General features: G+C 42.6%; 1 protein-coding gene across 1 annotated transcript in view; it reads right to left on the reverse strand.

The window, feature by feature from the left end:
• Positions 1–816: 816 nt before the first annotated feature.
• Positions 817–18,144, reverse strand: part of CD9 (CD9 molecule) — a 37,242-nt gene continuing 19,914 nt past the window's right edge. The window contains exons 3-8 of the mRNA XM_024214337.3: positions 14,219–14,316; positions 11,696–11,770; positions 10,033–10,125; positions 8,752–8,841; positions 2,249–2,332; positions 817–1,205 (exon numbers count right to left, since the gene is read on the reverse strand). Of these exons, the coding sequence (XP_024070105.2) occupies positions 1,140–1,205; positions 2,249–2,332; positions 8,752–8,841; positions 10,033–10,125; positions 11,696–11,770; positions 14,219–14,316 (506 nt within the window). The 3' untranslated portion in view covers positions 817–1,139. The remainder of the gene's footprint in view (positions 1,206–2,248; positions 2,333–8,751; positions 8,842–10,032; positions 10,126–11,695; positions 11,771–14,218; positions 14,317–18,144) is intronic.

The following is an 18,144-nucleotide window of genomic DNA, read 5'->3' on the forward strand; positions in this document are numbered from 1 at the left end:
GAAGCCTCCAGGAATATGTCCAACCAAAATTGGCAACCCCATTAAACACTGCCTTTATTTACCTTTTCGCCTTTTACAGTAGAACCTTGCTAAACTCATCCCTTGTACCATTTTGGTGTGAGAGAGTTACAAGTGAACACAGTAGTTGCTACCAATTGAGTCGAGTTCGTTTTGTGATAGATGCCAGCTACTTTTGTTTGTGAATTATTGAATTTTTGTTAACAGTGAGTTAATGCTTGAGGTAAAGAGCGAAAAGCATGGGCAGAGCTGTTTGCCAAATATAACATTTTGTGCTTTTAACTCACTGTGTTAAAATGAAGCATTTTCACTTTCAAAGAGCCACCCCTCAGGTCTAAGAAGTGGAAAAGACTGGAAATTCTTTGGGGCAGGGACTGTCTTTTTGTTCTGTTTGTATAGCACCTAGCACATTGGGGTCCTGGCCCATGACGGGGGCTCCTAGGCACTATAATACAAATAGTAATAGGTTCCACCCAGAGGGTGGCCTTGAGACACTTACATTAAACTGAAAGAAGGTGCTTAGCTTTATGCTACCCATTTAACATTAATTATTGCAGTGCTGTAATAATGCTAATAGGTCAGACTGCCTCTCACTGCCAGCTATTCTCCCCCCACCATGTCACCCTCATCAAGAAAAGGGTGAGGGGAAAAGGGATGAGGTGCAGGTTTCTCCAAGCAGAAACTGGTGCAGGGTCAGTCTCCAAACCTTCTGTGCAGGGTCCCTTCTGTGCGCAGACTGCTGACAACATGGTTTAATAGAGGGCATGTGGGCAAGATTAAGAACCTAATCACTCTGCATTTAAGGTCTTAATCTTTATTAAGTATCAAATTGTCTCCAACATAAATTACATCCTGATTATGATAAGTTTCAAGAAACCAGACAGCCATTTAAGGACAAATTGTTTTATGTACAATATCTTTGACTTTAGTCTAACAAATATAGTACCTTTTACTATTGGATTTTTTTAAAACTTTATAAACATAAAAAGCAATAAGTAAAACATCAATACCAAATAAAGCATTAAAAAAGGTAACAAATATATAATTTTAGAAATGCTTTAAGAATGCTAAAGTTAATAACAGACATTTGTAGAGTGCAGAGATCTTCTTTGTTAAATCCCTTAGACCATTTCTCTGGTTCTGCGGATAGCACAGCAGAGGATCATACTGAAGATCATGCCAAAGATCTGGAAAAGGAAAGCAGACTCATTTAGAATACATTATAGGATTAGCTTTCTGGTGATGCAGCTCTCCCAAAAACATAAGTGTGGGTGCTCTTGCTCTCCCTGGCCTCTAGGCCAAGTTACTTCCACTGTGTGTGTTCTTTACCACAGATATTTATTCCCTACCCCCCATTATAAAAGCCACCATGACCTCTCTTTGATCTTAAGGGCAAGGGAAGGCATAAAAGCACTCTCCCCTGAGAAAGGAGCAGATAACCTGAGGTGCCCTCCATAAAAAGTTCCCCACCCCACTCTTGGGCAGCAGTGTGTGGAAGGATATCAGGTTGTGCATTGTCCAACTACGCTAGGAAGTGCTGACTTTCCACCAGTTTCTTTGGAGACAGCATGCAGGATTTTAGTGAGTTATTAAAAACAGTTGTTCTTAATACAGCTTAGTCTCATTCTCTGCCTGGCACAAATTTCCAAGTGCCCGAGCACTATATTATCCACGAGAGGAGGCAAGATACTCTAACTTCAAACTAAACTTTTTAAAAATTCAATTTCTTAGCCCAGTTTTCATGATGTGACTGGCTGGGTAAACAGCTAGCAAAGAAGAGGAACACACTAGTATCAATCAGACTTTTCTCTGGGGTGGGGTGGGAGAGGAAAAAGATGCAGTTGTATTATAGTCAAAGCATCAGTCTTCAATTAAACCTCTCAAGTAAAACACAATAAAGGGAAAACATACACAATTTTTGCTCTTGGCTCACAATTCTAGGGTCCCTAGCAGAGTATTTAGAGTGAAAACTAAAGTACCAAAGCATAGCTGTAAATACCATTTGCTCAGATGGCAGACTCCATAGTTTAAATCAATACAAGGCACACACTGTTGTACTGAAATCATAGAAGCAGGATTGTTCTTGGTGACATTTTTGTGTGAGGAAGGATAAGAGGATTAGATCCTCATTGTAAGGTATCAGATCAGTGGAAAAAGTACATCTTAACTTGAGAAGGCCATCACAATTTTCCCATCAGATTTAATTGACTGAAAGGATCAAGAAACTTACCATTACCACAGCAATACCAATGCCAACTGCTGCAATCACATTCAATTTAGAAGTAAAGACCTCCTCAATGGCTGCAGGGCATGTCTGAAAAGAAGAAGAAAAAGGGTGGGGAGCTTATCTTAAGTCTATTTTACATATATGCAGTTTTGGCTTACAAAATTATGTGGTACTATGAGCAGCACTACACCTTGACCTGATCCGACAGCACATGCTGAATCTGATCCAACTACAATAGAAGCAAATATTTATCTCCTGAAAGTGGCCTGCAAAGAAGGGTGGGAAAGGGGAGGCGGCTTGCCTTTAAAAATGGATGCACAATTTTTTCCCCCTTGCTTCTATTATACACTAAAACTTTCAGGTCTTTTCTACCCTAGAAGAAAAAGGCCTTGTCTAGGGTAGGCTTTTCCCACACTAGAATTTCCAGCCACTACTGTCAGTGATTTAGCAACAATGGTGGAAGTACTAGTGTATACACGTTACCAGCAGCTAACTTTTTAGCTGCTACGTTGCCTAACCCTGCTTGGAGCAGCCCTATACAACATAGTTAATACTTTAGTGGCTGACCTGTGCTAGCACTTGAACTGTTACTACAGTTTTAAAGTAAGTGTCTCGTGTACACGACTCGTGGTAACTGGAGAATTAGTGAAACTGTGACATCACAAGTGACTGAAAGCCAAGCAACTGTGGTCTCATCTGTATTCAGAGTTGCACCAAACTAAATGTGTTGTTTTAAACTAGTTAAACCAATGCAAAGCCCTATGTGGAGCCTACGTAATGAGCTAAAGCACTGTTTTGTTTTAAAATTTAGGATTCAAAACTCATTTCCCACAGTGGTTAGTCCTGTTTTAGGCCAGAAGTTTTGTTGAAGTAAGGAAGCAGGGTTTCTGTAATGACTTAAAAAAATAATTAAAAAACAAAAACAAAACAAACCACCACACACAGGAATTAGGTAATAAAGTGCCATCGCTGGTAAAATGTGGGTCTGGCTAGAGAATCTTGCCTGTATGCTCGGGTTCTACTGATCGCCAGATTTGGGGTCGGGAAGGAATTTTCCTCCAGGGTAGATTGGCAGAGGCCCTGGAGGTTTTTCGCCTTCCTCCGCAGCATTGGGTAGGGGTCGCAAGCTGGAGGATTCTCTGCGACTTGAAGTCTTTAAATCACGATCTGGAGACTTCAACAGCTGAGTTAAGGGAAAGTGGGTGGGTCAGCTTTTGTGGCCTGCATCATGCGGGAGGTCAGACTAGATGACCATAATGGTCCCTTCTGACCTTTAAGTCTATGAGTCTATGAGGAATGGGTCATTAGCTTACTGCAAAGGCTCTACCAAGACATCCAGCGGGCTGCCGTTAGTCTAGCTCAGTGGTTCTCAACCTATTTACCATTGTGGGCCGCATCCAATACTACCCGTATGTCCCTGAGCATGTGACATGGGACACAGCTCTGTGCTGATTGGGCCGCAAGCGGGCCACAGGCCACAGTTTGAGAACCACTGGTTTTGACCTGTTTGGCACAAGTGACCCTGCCAGGAGTTATGCTCTCACCAGCATAGCTCTCAGGTTATAGGGAAGTCTTACCCTCCAAATTAAACTTCAGATATTTAACACCATTGTAAAGTCAGTCTTACAATATGGTGCTGAAATTTGGAGACTTAAGACCGTACTAATCTAAACTCCAAGTTTTCATAAAACGTTACCTTAGACAAATCCTCAATATCAGATGGCCAGAAAATAAATAAAGAAATATACAAAAAAAGAAAGAAAAATCACACATTAAGAACTCAGAGGATGAAACAGAAATGGATAGGACAGGAAACGACCAAATGAAAATGGCTAAGACATACATGGAGGTAACACCTGAACATCGTAAGAGAGGCATTAGTCTGAAACCCCCAGGACAAGAGGGGGATGAGGTGGGCCATGGATAACATGGAAACGCACAACAGAAAGCTATCAGTTTGACACAGGAAGAAGCCAAGACTGCAGCAGGAGACCAGCAAAGATGGAAGCCAGTGGTGAAGGCCCTTTGTTCCGCATGGAATACAGAGGCATAAGAAAAAGAGAGAGGCGCCTGAAATTATAACTCCCATAAAAAAAATATTGGAGAAGGTTGCACTTAGATGCTTTCTTTCTCCCTATCTGAGGTACACAAAAATAACTGTATAAACTATACTATTAGTGGCAGCAGGCATCATATCACTAGAACGTATGCTAGCACAGTAAGCCGAATGTTTAAAATAAATAAGATTCAAAATTCTACCATTTATCTGGTTTCTGGTCTCCCCACTCCCTTAACCTCAGCAACCCTTGAACACTCCCCAGTAGCCCTTTGAATTCCAACTGACTCACGCAAGCATCACAGGCTTTTAAGTGGAGATGTGGGGACACGTAAAGCTGCTAGTCCTTACAGAGCACTCTAAGTTGTGGTTCTAATTAGTATTGCTTCACCTTGTGGGATACCACATACTTGTAAAAAGCACATACTTGTAGTAACCCAAACAATGGGTGGATGCAGTAGCACCTAGAGCAGTGGTTCCCAAATTGGGGTTCGCAAACCCCTGGGGGTTCGCAGAACGTTACAGGGGGTTCGCAAGAAAAAATTCATTAATGGCAGCCAGAGGACCCTGACATTGGAGGCAGCAGGTGGAACAGCAGGGGAGACAACCCGAGCCCCAGGGAGAGCAGGGCCGTGCAGTTGGGGCTGGCAGCCCGAGCCCTGCCCCCATCAGCAGGGGAGCCGGCAGCCCGAACCCCAGCGCTCTGCACGGGGCTGGCAGCCCGAGCCCCAGGGAGAGCGGGGCAGGGCAGTTGGGGCTGGCAGCCCGAGCCCTGCTCCCATCAGCGGGGGAGCCGGCAGCCCCGAGCCTCAGGGAGAGCGGGGCCGGGCAGTTGGGGCTGGCAGCCCAAGCCCTGCCCCCCGTCAGCGCGGGAGCCGGCAGCCCGAGCCCCAGGGAGAGTGGGGCCGGGCAGTTGGGGCTGGCAGCCCGGCGGTCAGCGGGACCTGCAGCACAAGCTCAGTGGAGCTCAGTTGACCGGGGCGGTCAATGGGGTCCAGCAGCAGGAGCCCCAGGGAGTGTGGATCCGGCAGCCCAGACCCTGGCGCGGGGCCAGTAGCCTGAGCCCTGTGGTGGGCAGGGTGGCAGCTGAGACCCCCAGGCCTGCAGGTGGCAGCTCGAACTCCTGTCCTTGTCAGACAGGGGAAGTTGGTATGGAGGGCAGAGTGAGCAGGAGCAGTGCTGTACGTGGGGGGTGGTCCAAGCTAATTTGTCCCTCGCAGGACACCCTCCTAGGGAGAAACCTCGTGGCGGAAGAAAAGCTGTTTGGGAGCCAAACCAGCCGGAAGCACATTGTAGCCAGTGTAGCAGTGTTAAGGTGCCTCTGTAATTGTCATTCTCTCTGAAGTGCTGTTTTGCTTCAGTGAGACTTGAGTGAATCTTCTCATTTTCTAGTTTGTTGGTTGTTAGCAGTCTCTCTGTGTTGTTTTTATTAGAACTTTTGTACACAAGTTCAAAGGATAAGTGGCTGAAAAAGGAAAGTGTAAAGACGCAAGAATCAGCTAGTGTTTCCTCAAGTCCACACTGTGGAAAATCTACGTCTAATGATCATGATGGTCCTGGAAAGTCACTTACAAAGAAAAGAAAATATGATGATGATGATGATGATGATTATATAAAATATGGCTTTACATGCATTGGTGATCAAGAATGTCCAAAACCCCCGTGTGTGATTTGTGGTGATGTTCTAGCAAACAGCAGCCTCAAACCTTCTCTACTTCGGCGCCATTTAGAAACTAGGCATCCTGCACAACTCGACAAGTCTGTTGATTTTTTCAAGCGAAAATTAGCTGAGAAGAAAAGTGACATTACCAGTTTTATATCCAAAGCAAGTACTGATAATGAAAATGCACTTGAAGCATCATACCGCGTGAGCTACTGAGTAGCAAAAGCATCAGAAGCCCATACCATAGCAGAGAGCTTGATTGGTCCATGTATAAAAGACGTAGTTCATTGCATGCTCGGAGAAAAGGCTGCAAAAAGGATTGACATGGTACCTTTGTCCAATAATACGTTGTCACGAAGAATTTATGACACGTCAAATAATGTAGAGACCATAATTGTACATAGAGTGAAAAATAGTCCATATTATGCTATACAGTTGGATGAATCAACTGATGTAGCTAATCTAGCTATTTTGCTACTGTTTGTACGTTATGTGAATGAAGGTCTGGTTGAAGAAGACTTGTTGTTTTGCCGACCATTGGAAGAACGTACAACTGGAGAAGATATCTTCAATCGGACTAATGCATATTTTTTTCAAGAAAAGGAAATCGATTGGTCTCGTTGCCTAGGCATTTGCACTGATGGGGCCACATCAATGACGGGGAAGTATCCTGGATTTGTAGCTCGAACAAAAAAGGTTGCATCAAAAGTCTCTTGGACTCATTGCAGCATCCATAGACAAGCCCTCGCAACAGAACGCGTGCCTGAGGGACTGCAGGAAGTGCTGCACAATGCAGTGAAAATGGTGAATTTCATAAAATCACGGCCAACAAATTCCAGAATATTTCACGTACTTTGTGAAGAAATGGGTAGCACACACGATTGTCTGTTGACCCATACTGAAGTTAGATGGCTCTCAAGGGGCAAAATCCTGGTGTGCTTGTTTGAGCTTAGAACGGAAATCCTAGTTTTTTTTCCAACAGCCACCCTTTCCACCTTGCCAGCTGTATGGAAAATAATGTCTGGCTCCAGAGCCTAGCTTATTTAGCAGATATTTTCTCAAGAATTAATGACCTAAATTTATCTCTTCAAGGGTCTCAATATAAGAGTTTTCAATGTGCAAGAACGAGTTGAATCCGTGATAAAGAAGTTGCAGTTCTGGGAAAGTTGTTTGGAAAACAATCGAACTGAGTGTTTCAGTAATCTTCATGACTTCCTGGCAGAACATAAACTTCAGTTGGATCAGTGCACTAAAACCAATATAACTGCACACCTAAAAGGACTTTGCACAACTTTCAGGGATTACTTTCGAGCTATATCAGGCGATAATGACTGGATTCGCAACCCTTTTGATGATACCACTTTCTCAACACAGCTATTGAACGCTGAGGAAAAAGAGAAATTGATTGAGATCTCCTGTGATTACGAACTGAAAAGGAGTTTCAGAAATCTGCCATTGATCAACTTTTGGCTGAGTTTAAGAAACGAGTACCCCCTTCTGAAAAAAGCAGAAAAAGCTGCTGCAGTTTTGTTACCATTTTCAACAACATACTTATGCGAGAAAGCGTTTTCCTCGTATGTACATCTGAAAACAAAATACAGAAACAGACTTGATGCCGAACCAGACCTGAGACTATATCTTTCTCCAAAGGTTCCAGACTTCAAAGAGCTATGCAGAGCAAAGCAAGTGCATCTATCACACTGAAGAAATTTAAATTTAAAACCCTGGAAATATTCATTTTTAGGAGATTTCACAATTTAGAGAAAGGGGTTCGCGGGCTGTTAAAGTTTGGGAACCACTGACCTAGAGGATACAAGTGCCCACAAAAAGTCAGCAGCACAGTTTTATAGCTGCATAAGCTAAATTGAAGGCGTTGATAGAATGCATGTTAATCATGAAGGAAATGTGGTTGATGTACAACACTGTATATGTACATCTGAGAGTCTCTCGCTGATTTTACTTGAAAAGCGAATGCATATAGCACCCATAAATACATGGATTATAAGCTGGCAGAACGAACTTCAATGGCAGTGTAGAGAGTAGTTTTGGTTTTTTTTAAATAAAAAGGAGAAGAGAATTTGTTGGAGTGATGGGAAGGAGAAAAGGCTGAGTTGTCCAGAAGGATCCTACAGGGATCTGCATTAACCTCAACTGCTGTGGCACCTTGACAACAGGATTTCATGGGGTAGCCAGAGCTGAAGAGCACTTGCTCCATATGATGTGCTCACCTAGAGGAAGCCCACCAATTTCCTCCATGGTTAGTGCTGTTTTTCCCCCTCATTAAATTCAAACCTGCAGTTTCATTTTCACATGCTCTGTCCATCCCAGCTGCAGAGCTACGGCTGCAAAGCCACAGTGCAGCATTGCTGCAGACCCTTTGAGGAAGGGGAAGGAAAGGGTTGTGAAGACCTGAACACCAGCATGCAGACGCTCTGGGTGAAATCACGGCCCATTGAAGTCAGTGGCACAACTCCCACTGATTTCAATGTGTATACAACTCAAGTTGCACAGGGATGTGGTCAGGATTTTCTATTGGTCCTTAGAAGGCTGCATGCTTTGCCATTTCCAGACTGGTAGTAGAGCCCCCCAACAGTGAGATACAAGTGGCTCTGCATCCTGGGTTATATATATATTTGGGGGGAGGGGGAGAAGGAGGTCTTTCCAGGGAAGGGGATTATCTGGCCCATAGTTCATTATTCAGTCGTGTGCTTCTCTAGCCTGTTCCCTGTCAAATGTAGGTGTAATGGCAGGGAACCGCTATATGCAATGAGCTCAGTCTTCAGTTACCGGTAATGTAATTGCCTCCAATCCTTCCTTCTTAGGGCAGGTGTCTGTTATCAGCTGATCCAAAACAGGTGTCATACCACAACAGTTTAGCTACAAGAGAAAATAGAAAAAGTAAAATCTTTAGGAACCTTGATGCTTTAGATTTTATCTAAAACAACAAGCAAGACAGGTTACTTTATACTGGTATACACAAATATCAAATAGGAGAGTTTCAAATATTTAAGTTACATCAGTCAGTTTGACTGTGCCACTAACAGTTTTATTTTAAAATAATGTCTTTGTTAGCATTACATTAAGAGTGAGAATTTGAACAAGTCAGGAAGTAGAGAGTTCTTTTAACAGTAAAAGTAGTTGCATTTTTGTCATGTAGCACGTATCTAACAGTTTTGATCACAGTTTATTTTATAAATGACACAACATTGCTACAGGAACCTAAGTTTCCATTCTCAAAAAAAAACAAAACAAAAAAAAAATTCTTTACATCTACCCAGAAGAGCAGAAGTGTTTGTGACTAAAACCTGTGTACAGTTTGCTACTGATATTATCTAATGAAGTCAGAGGAGCTTGTTCAATAATCTAGTTGGCTTGTGCAGTTCCACATTTGTGCAAAGATGGCATCACACTGTTTACACATGCTGTTTCATAGCACAACGGGTATGCAGCTAATGTATCAGAATTACTGCATTGTACCCAAAACTAATATGCATATTAAAAGTCAGCAAAAATTGATGATGTATTCTGAAAGCTAATCTGGTCATCGAAAACTTGGTTTATTTTTTCCCCCAGTCTTAGCAGAGAAACTTCCATTGAGGGTCAGTGACAAATGAAGTTTTAGACTAAAGATGTCTGAACAGTTTGTTTGCAAAAATAAGTCTCTTAAATGGGGATGGCTCAAACTTAAAAACACCCATGAATTTGGGCCAAGACCAAGTATGTGAGACGTCCTAAATTCCAGACCCAAAGAAAAAGTTTTCAGATGTTAAGGAGCTCGCAAAAAGTAGGGACTGTTAGAGCAAAGACCTTTTTAAACTTTAACTCTATAGTCTTTGCCACCATGAACACCATTATTAGAGACTAAAAAAAAACCCCAACACATTGTGTGAATACTTAATAGTTTTTTCTCAAACTGTCATCTCTCTGTAGACTGAAATTGCCAAAACTGAAGGCTAGACATCATAATTAAGAGATAATGTTTCACGTCATTCTTAATGTATTATGCCTGGCTTCTTAAAAACAGACATCTTGTACATTTAAAAGAAATAAATGTGATCATATACTTACCGCATGTTGAAATGCTGTCAGGGTTTCTTTAGCTGCTGTCTGACTCCTCTTATCATAGGTTTCCTTGTAAAATTTCTTTACTTCATCAATAATCTACAAAAATAGCGCAAAGTTTTAGCTTGACTTGTGTTACTTATAGTAAACTTTTTCAGGACAAAAAGTAATTAAACCAGCTATTTTACAGTTTAAATGTTCCATCCTAGGAAGAGGTAACCACCCTCCATTTCCAAAGAAGTCAGCATCATAGGCCTCTAAAAATATACATGAGCCTTAGAACAACAAGGAGATAGCAAAAGGAGGAGTTGAGAAGAGAGGTATATAGCAAGATCAGGGTTACAACAGTGAAAGATGTTCTTCCAATTTGTGTTTTTGGTTCTGCTCTGATACTTGACTAGGAGTAAGAAGATACCAGCTTTATAGTGTTCCTCTAAATCTTGAGGGAATCTGATGGGGATGAAAACTAAGACTTCATCCATCGGATACACGAGAGCAAATCTTTACTTATCTAGCCTTGTTTTAGCAATGGACAAGTTTCTCTGTTGTACAAGAGGATGAAAAACAAGGGAGGCTACCAATTCAGACATCTCCATAGATGCTTAAATTTTTTGGGCCCCGATCCTGCCACATATGTGTTTGCTTAGCTTTGTGCATTTGAGTAGTCCCATTGAAGTTAATTGGGCTACTCACATGCCTAAAGGGTATTTCTACACAACCTGAGGCAGCAAGCCTTGGTGCCTGGGTCAACAGACTTGGGTTAGCAGGGTTCACACTAGTGTGCTAAAAATAGTCGTGTAGATGTTGCGGCTTGGGCTGGAACTTGGGCTCTGAAGCCTAGGGAGGGGGATGGACTTCATTCACAGCCTGAACCACAGCTTAAAAGCACTGACTACATAGCTACTTTTAGAGTGGCAGTGCGAACTTTGCTAGCTAACGTCTGTTGACTTGGGCTGGGAGACTTGTTCCTGTAGATGTACCCTAAGTGTTTGCAGGATTGGGGCTGAAGTCAATTACTATACAGTGCCTTAATTGTAGTAAAACAGAACCTTGCTAATTTGGTCCAATGCCTGGGAATCTCCTCCAGAGTTTTTCAAAGTTTAAAGAGCATGGATAATGCATTAAGATATACTCTGTATATTAGAGTAATTTCAGTTTTTAGATTATAGTATATTGTAGTACATAATAATAGGGACTTTCAGTACAGAATCTGTGACTGAGGACTTGTCTACACAGGGAGATTTACCAGCAGAATTCAAACAGTATGATTATACTTTTACATTTATACTAGCATAGCTGCCTATGTAGACACACTCTTATTCTGGAATCAAAAAGTGTCCGCACAGGGAATTATAAAGTTATCATGCTACTGATAAATTTCCCCATGTAGACATGCCCATAGTCTTTGCTGAGAAGAGGGGAGAGACTGCATTGTTGTGGAGAAGTGTAAGGGTTAAGAAAATTCTCCTGTATCACGGGACAGTTAAAAAGTTTGACTCATTATACCTCCTGCATCTTTGGGAAAGATATTTTGTGTTTACATGCCAGTGAAACAATTATTTGTCTTTTGCGTTGTCCTATTAATTGTGTGATCTTAAAACAGCTGAACATGTTTTCAGTTCTTGAGGACATTTTCAGTGCTAAGAGCTTGCAATAGTCAAAAACCTACCGTCGCTTTATTTGAAAATCCCCAGATGGCAACAGCTACTTCAATGGCAAAAATTACGAGAAGGAAGGCAAAGAACTAGAAGAGAAGAGAGATTTAAGTAATTAAATCAAGGTGTTTATTGTGAGTACTTTGCAAAGAGTAGTTTTTTCAAATTAGTTGACTTAAAATCCTAAATATCATCTCTAAAGTACAATTACTATAATCCTATCAAATGATGTGACATTTCAATGGGTAAATTGTGAAGCATTTCCTGAATTAAAGCAATAAATTAAATGCCATATGTATGGGGGGGGAGGGGGGGCAGAGAGAAAGAAGAGGAAACACAACTAGACTTTGTTTCTAAACGTTTTTATTTTGGGATGTGGTATTACTTTAAAGCCAATTCCAGGATCTTTACTTCAGAAATTAAGTGGTGATGGAGTGGTGGATTTAAGTGGTGATGGAGACAGGTTTTACACCTTTAAGCTGGCTCTGCAATATGAATGGAAAAATAGTAAGGATTATGGCAGAGGGAGACTTTAGAAGCAACATGTGGGTGCTGAATGAAAGAAGCCAGTCACATGTTTTGGTCACTCCTGAACTATGGAAACTGAACTAATGGTGTATTGTCATTGCTTTAATTCTATTGTATTGTGGAACAGCTACAACATGTTGAGGTCAGGCAGAAGTGTGAAAAATCCACCCCTCTGAGGGCACGTCTTCACTACCCGCCGATCCGGCAGGTAGCAATCGGTCTATCGGGGATCGACTTACCGCGTCTAGTGAAGACGTGATAAAATCGATCCCTGATGGCTCTACTGTCGACTCCGGAAATCCACCGCGGCAAGAGGCGGTAGCGGAGTCGACGGCGGCGCGGCAGCGGTCGACTTGCCGCCGTCCTCACAGCCAGGTAAGTCGACCTAAAATACGCCACTTCAGCTACGCTATTCACGTAGCTGAAGTTGCGTATCTTAGGTCGACCCCCCGCTGTAGTGTAGACCTAGCCTGAGAGACGTAGTTAAGCTGATATAGCCCTAGTTGTAGACAGCGCTATGTCAATAGAAGAATTCTTCCACTGATTTAGCTACTGCCTGTCAGGAAGGTGGATTAACTACAGCAATGTGAGAACCCCTCCCATAGCTGTAGAATCTACACTGAAGTGCTACAGAGGTGCAGCTGCAGTGCTGCATGTGTACCGCTGTAGTGTAGACATAGCCTAAAGGCTGGTCTACACTTTAAACTTATGTTGGCATAGCTATATCCACCACAGGTGTGAAAAAAAATCACACCCGACCCACACAGCTATGCTGACAAAACCCTCATGCAGATGCAGCTATGTCAACAGAAGAGTGCTTCTGTTAACATAAACAGTGTTGTATGGGGAGGTTGTGTCCATACACATTAGCAGCAAAACTCCTGCTATCAGTGTACATTGCGTCTATGCTAGGGGGCTATGCCAGCACAGGCTCTGTAATGTAGATATCGCCTACTTCCTTCTTCTCTCACAAGTGTTCTTTCCCAATTTCTGTCACCGCCGCTCCTCTAAGATCCATCAACTCAGATCATTTTCGGCAATAGAAGTTGCACCATGGGATGTTTAGTGACCTTAAGAAGTCAAAAAGCGACCTTTGTGTCTCACACAAAGGAAGTCTGTGTGTTTAACTAACTACCAGGGAGAATCAAATTGCTGCTAGCATTTAAAAGCATTAAAGAAAGGGGTGGAGGGAGGAGTTAAAATATCAGAAAGCCAACACGTATCACTTGAATCTTCTGGAAATGAATTTTTTCCTTGTCACAGCAAATGATGAGTAGTTCTTTCTCCCAGCTGTAATGGAAGCCTGTGTTGATATGCAGTTAATCTTGTGACGATTTACAGAAGACTTTATGCACAGCTATTTAATTGTGAGACATAGAGAGGCTGATAGGATGTACTGGTTTTGTATATAGGTGAGTAATGCTATCCTCCCCTAATTCACTCAGAAAGAGTGGTGCCTACGACTACTGGTAACTATAGCAGTTCTTCTATTGGCTCATATGGTCGAGGGCTGTGCTTTTGAAGATGAAAACCAAGGTTCTAGTCCCATGTGTGCAATTTATATAATTATCTATTGTCTGCATTACATGTTTTGGTTATACAGTATTCAGAATAAAATGCATAATAGTGCCATTGTTGGCACGGTCCATCAGTTCTGCATTCACGCATCCCTCATCTCGTCTTTTAACTCTTGAATGTTGCAGCACATATCAATATTTTAGCTTGCTTTGTCTGAACAGAATATGCTTGATGGGGAATAGAGCAAGACTTGACTTCAAATGCGGGTCATTTAAATTTGGTATTATGTTAACAAATCTATATTAAGAGAGAAAAGTAAAGCTTCAAAACAAGTGATAACTGGAGTGAAATAGAGCTAGAATCTGCTGCCCGTTATTCTTATCGCATATGCCTGACATTCCCACTCTCGCCTTATTAAAACGCTTGAAGGTTCCATTTGCAGAACACATCCCAGCCCAAGATCAAATATTACTGTAAACAAAAACACTTACCAAGCCAAGCATGCACTGCGACTCTTGCACTGCACCACAACATCCCAAGAAACCAACTAACATCATGAGTGCGCCAGCTCCAATTAGAATGTAAACTCCTGGGGGTAAAGGGAAAACAAAGCTGGTGAAGTACTCACCAATAAGGGATTGTAAGATTGCAGTTAGTTTTTAATAGATTCCTCAGGGCAATAGCGTTTGTAAGTAGTTGCCTTTGCCATGGTTTAAGTTCCTAAGGTTGAAATTTTCAAAGCAGTACAGGGGATTCTTTAGAGTGAATGTATCTGAACATGCAGCAAAAAGGTAGTGAGGAAACAAATGTTTCTGTTCAAAGAAGCAATAAGATGGGTAACTCCTCTGCCACCCTTTTCACGAGTCATTAAGCCCAGAGTTTGTTTAGGACACATTATTAATAGGCTTGGCAAGATTCAATGTAAAAATAGACTGAAAAAATATCCATTGGTAACAGCTATGAGTGCAGCCTTCCCCTCCTCCCCCATGCACACACACACACACACACACACACACACACACACACACCTTGTTGCTGCAGAGATTGCGTGTCACTGGCCACACAGCAGGGCAGAGAGAGCCCTCTGCAGCTCCGCTATCACAGGAGAGAGTGAGAGTGGCTGTGGCAGTGGAGCTGCAGAGGGCTTCCTGCATGGCTACGGGGCCCATGACACTGGTCCCCGCAGGTACAACATATGGGGACGGCTGCCGCCCTGGTGGGGCAGAGCAGAGACCTTCAGCCAGGGCAGTGAGGGGAAGCCACCCCGCTGCTGAATGGCTCCCTCCCTGGGCAGGAGTCATTCAGCAGTGGGGTAGCCTCCTTCACAGCCAGGGGCTTGTTGTCCTCCTTCTGACGGCCCTGGCCTGAGGTCTTGGCTCTGCCAGACCAGGATCCACCTTGCACCTGTGTGTCTTGGGCTCCTTGGCCACACAGAAGGCCCCGTGCAGCCCTGCCCTAACCACCCCCACAAGTATAAAAGTCAAAATAAAAAAAAAAGTATTAATTGCCAAAATTGCAAAACAAACAAACAAACAAATCTAATTCTGCCAAGCCTATTATAGGCAAGGGGCAGAGAATGTCTCATCCCAGAACCGTGTCTCCAAACCCATATAGGGAAAACCTGGAATTATGCCAGAACCAAATCCTGCAAATTATTCTTTGTAGAACCATGGGCTGGGCTGCAATTGTTCTGATTGGAGGCAGACGAGGTTGGCAATTTACCTCTAACCTAGGGTTTACTGGCTCCACAAGAATGTGGGTGGAAGGAAAAAGGAGTCATACCCATCTGGTATAGAGCTTAAGAGCTGTTTTTCCTTTTTAAATGAACGAGTGCCTTTTGGAATCCTCTAGGCACATGAACATAACAAAAACTACAATTTAGCTTCCTCTGCCTTTTAAAGAGGGAAAGGGAAAGAAAAAATTTCAGCCACCCACACACAACAAGAATTAAGTGACTGAGTAAACTGACTATGGTGCTCTGTCCAACTTAGGAAGTGGCTACTTGAAAGGGGTGGAGATCAGCCTGTCCTAGAGTAGGGGACCCTCCAGTAAAGACTTCCTACTTCCAGTCCCTGATACACAGTACAAAACCAGGAAATTGTCAGCATGAGTACCATAGCTGATCAACTACTGCAACTTAACATTAATAATCAATGCACAATTTAAAAATATATATGCAGAAAACTTTGGAACTGTCCTACAAGTTTCCTGGATGTGAACTGACAGACCAAAATACATAGATAGAGTTAGTTGAAACTTGGAATTTCCATTCTGTAAGAGATTTTGACATTTCAAAAAGTTTCCTCTCATCCTAAATTGGGATGGGGAGGTGGGTCAAAATTTTCTGCAAAACAAAAAGTTTCTGGAAAATTTTGAAGTTTGACAAAAGTGAAGTGCTTTGTTTTGACTTTTATAATATAAATTATAAAAAGTCAAAATGAAGCACTTTGACCTTATTGAAGAAATAATATTAATGTTTTGCATTGACAATTGCAATTAAATAGATGTGTTCCTCTGAAATATTTTGATTTTGTCAAATCAGAATTTTACAGTGGAGTGTTTTTCCATCAGAAAGTCTTCAACTGGCTCTAGAGACATTGAAGTGGCAGATTTGCCTCATGGACGCAATGAAACAAGTAGCAGACAGCTGTTTAAGTATAGTGCTCATGAAGAAACCAGATCTAATTCTAAAAAGTTGTTGCACCACAAGCCCAAGTGGACTTTAGTATTTTATCTGAAGCAGCTTAAGCCCTTAGAGAGCCTGTTTACATGACTTGCATAGCAGGGCTTTGTTGAGATAGATTTCTAGAATGGGGAAAATATTGAAAGGAGGATTAAAGGTGGACATAAGACACCATCTTTGAGAAGAATTCAGGAAGCAATCATCGGACTAGCATATCCTTGAAGAGATAATGCAATTCCAGTCACTAGGGCAACTAGAGTCACTTCCACCAGTAGATTCATAGATTCCAAGGCCAGAAGGGACAACTGTGATCATCTATCTGACCTCCTGTATAACACATGCCATAGAACTTCCCCAAAATAAAATTAAAAAAAAAAAAACAAAAAAAAAACCCCACCCTCTAGGAATTAAAGGAAAAACAAAACAAACAAACAAAAAAAGAAAAGCCCACACCACCACCTAATCTTGATTTCAAAATTGGCAGTAATGGAGAATTCATCATGACTCTTGGTAAATTATTCTAAGGGTTGATTACCCTCACTGTCAAAAATTTACACCTTATTTCCAGTCTGAATTTGTCTAGGTTGTACTTCCAGCCTTGGATCGTGTTATATCGGTCTCTGCTACACTGAAGAGCTCATTATTAAATATTTGTTCCCCATGTAGATACATATAGATTGTAATCAAGTCATCCCTTACCCCTAATCATTCTTGTTATTCAAAAAGAAGGTTATGGAACAGCTTCCCTATGAGGAGAGATTAATAAGACTGGGCCATTCAGCTTGGAAAAGAGACGACTAAGGGGGGATAAAGAACTAGGGGTCACCAAATGAAATTAATAGGCAGCAGGTTTAAAACAAACAAAAGAAAGTATTTCATCACACAACGCACAGTCAACCAATGGAACTCTTTACCAGAGGATGTTGTAAAGGCCAAGACTGGGTTTGAACAGGGTTCAAAAAGAACTAGATAAAGTCGTGGAGGATAGGTCCATCAATGGCTATTAGCCAGGATGGGCAGGGATGGAGTCCCTAGCATCTGTTTGCCTGAAGCTGGGAATGGATCACTTGATGATTACCTGTTTCTGTTCATTCTCTATTAAGCATCTGGCTTTGGCTACTGTCGGAAGACAGGATACTGGGCTAGGTGGACTTTGGTCTGACTGAGTATGGCTGTTCTTATGTTGATAAACTAAAGAGATTGAGCTCTTTGATTCTATCACTATAAGGCAGCGGTTCTCAAACTGTGGGTCGGGACCCCAAAGTGGGTCACAACCCCTTTGAAAGGGGTCACCAGGGTTGGCTTAGACTTGCTGGGGCCCAGGGCTGAAGCCTGAACTACACTGCCCGGGGCCGAAGCCAAAGCCCGAGGGCTTCAGCCCTGGGCAGTGGAGCTCAGGTTGCAGGCCCCCTGCCTGGGGCTGAAGCCCTTGAGCTTTGGCCCCCTTGCCCAGAGTGGTAAGGTTCGGGCTTCGCCCCCTGCCCCAAGCAGTGGGGCTCGAGCAGGCTCAGGCTTTGGTCCCCCCTCCTGGGGTTGTGAAGTAATTTTTGTTGTCAGAAGGGGGTCGTGGTGCAATGAAGTTTGAGAACCCCTGCTATAAGGATAAGATTAGGTCATGGAGGTCTCGGATTCCATGACTTCCAGAGATCCAGGGCCGGCTCTGGCTTTTGGGCCGCCCCGGAAAAAAAAAAGAAAAAAAAAAAAAGAAAAAAACCACGGGGCGGCCAGAACGGC

This window comes from Terrapene carolina, unplaced genomic scaffold (assembly GCF_002925995.2).
Source record: "Terrapene carolina triunguis isolate 2854851 unplaced genomic scaffold, T_m_triunguis-2.0 Scaffold112, whole genome shotgun sequence".
NCBI lineage: Eukaryota > Metazoa > Chordata > Testudines > Emydidae > Terrapene > Terrapene triunguis.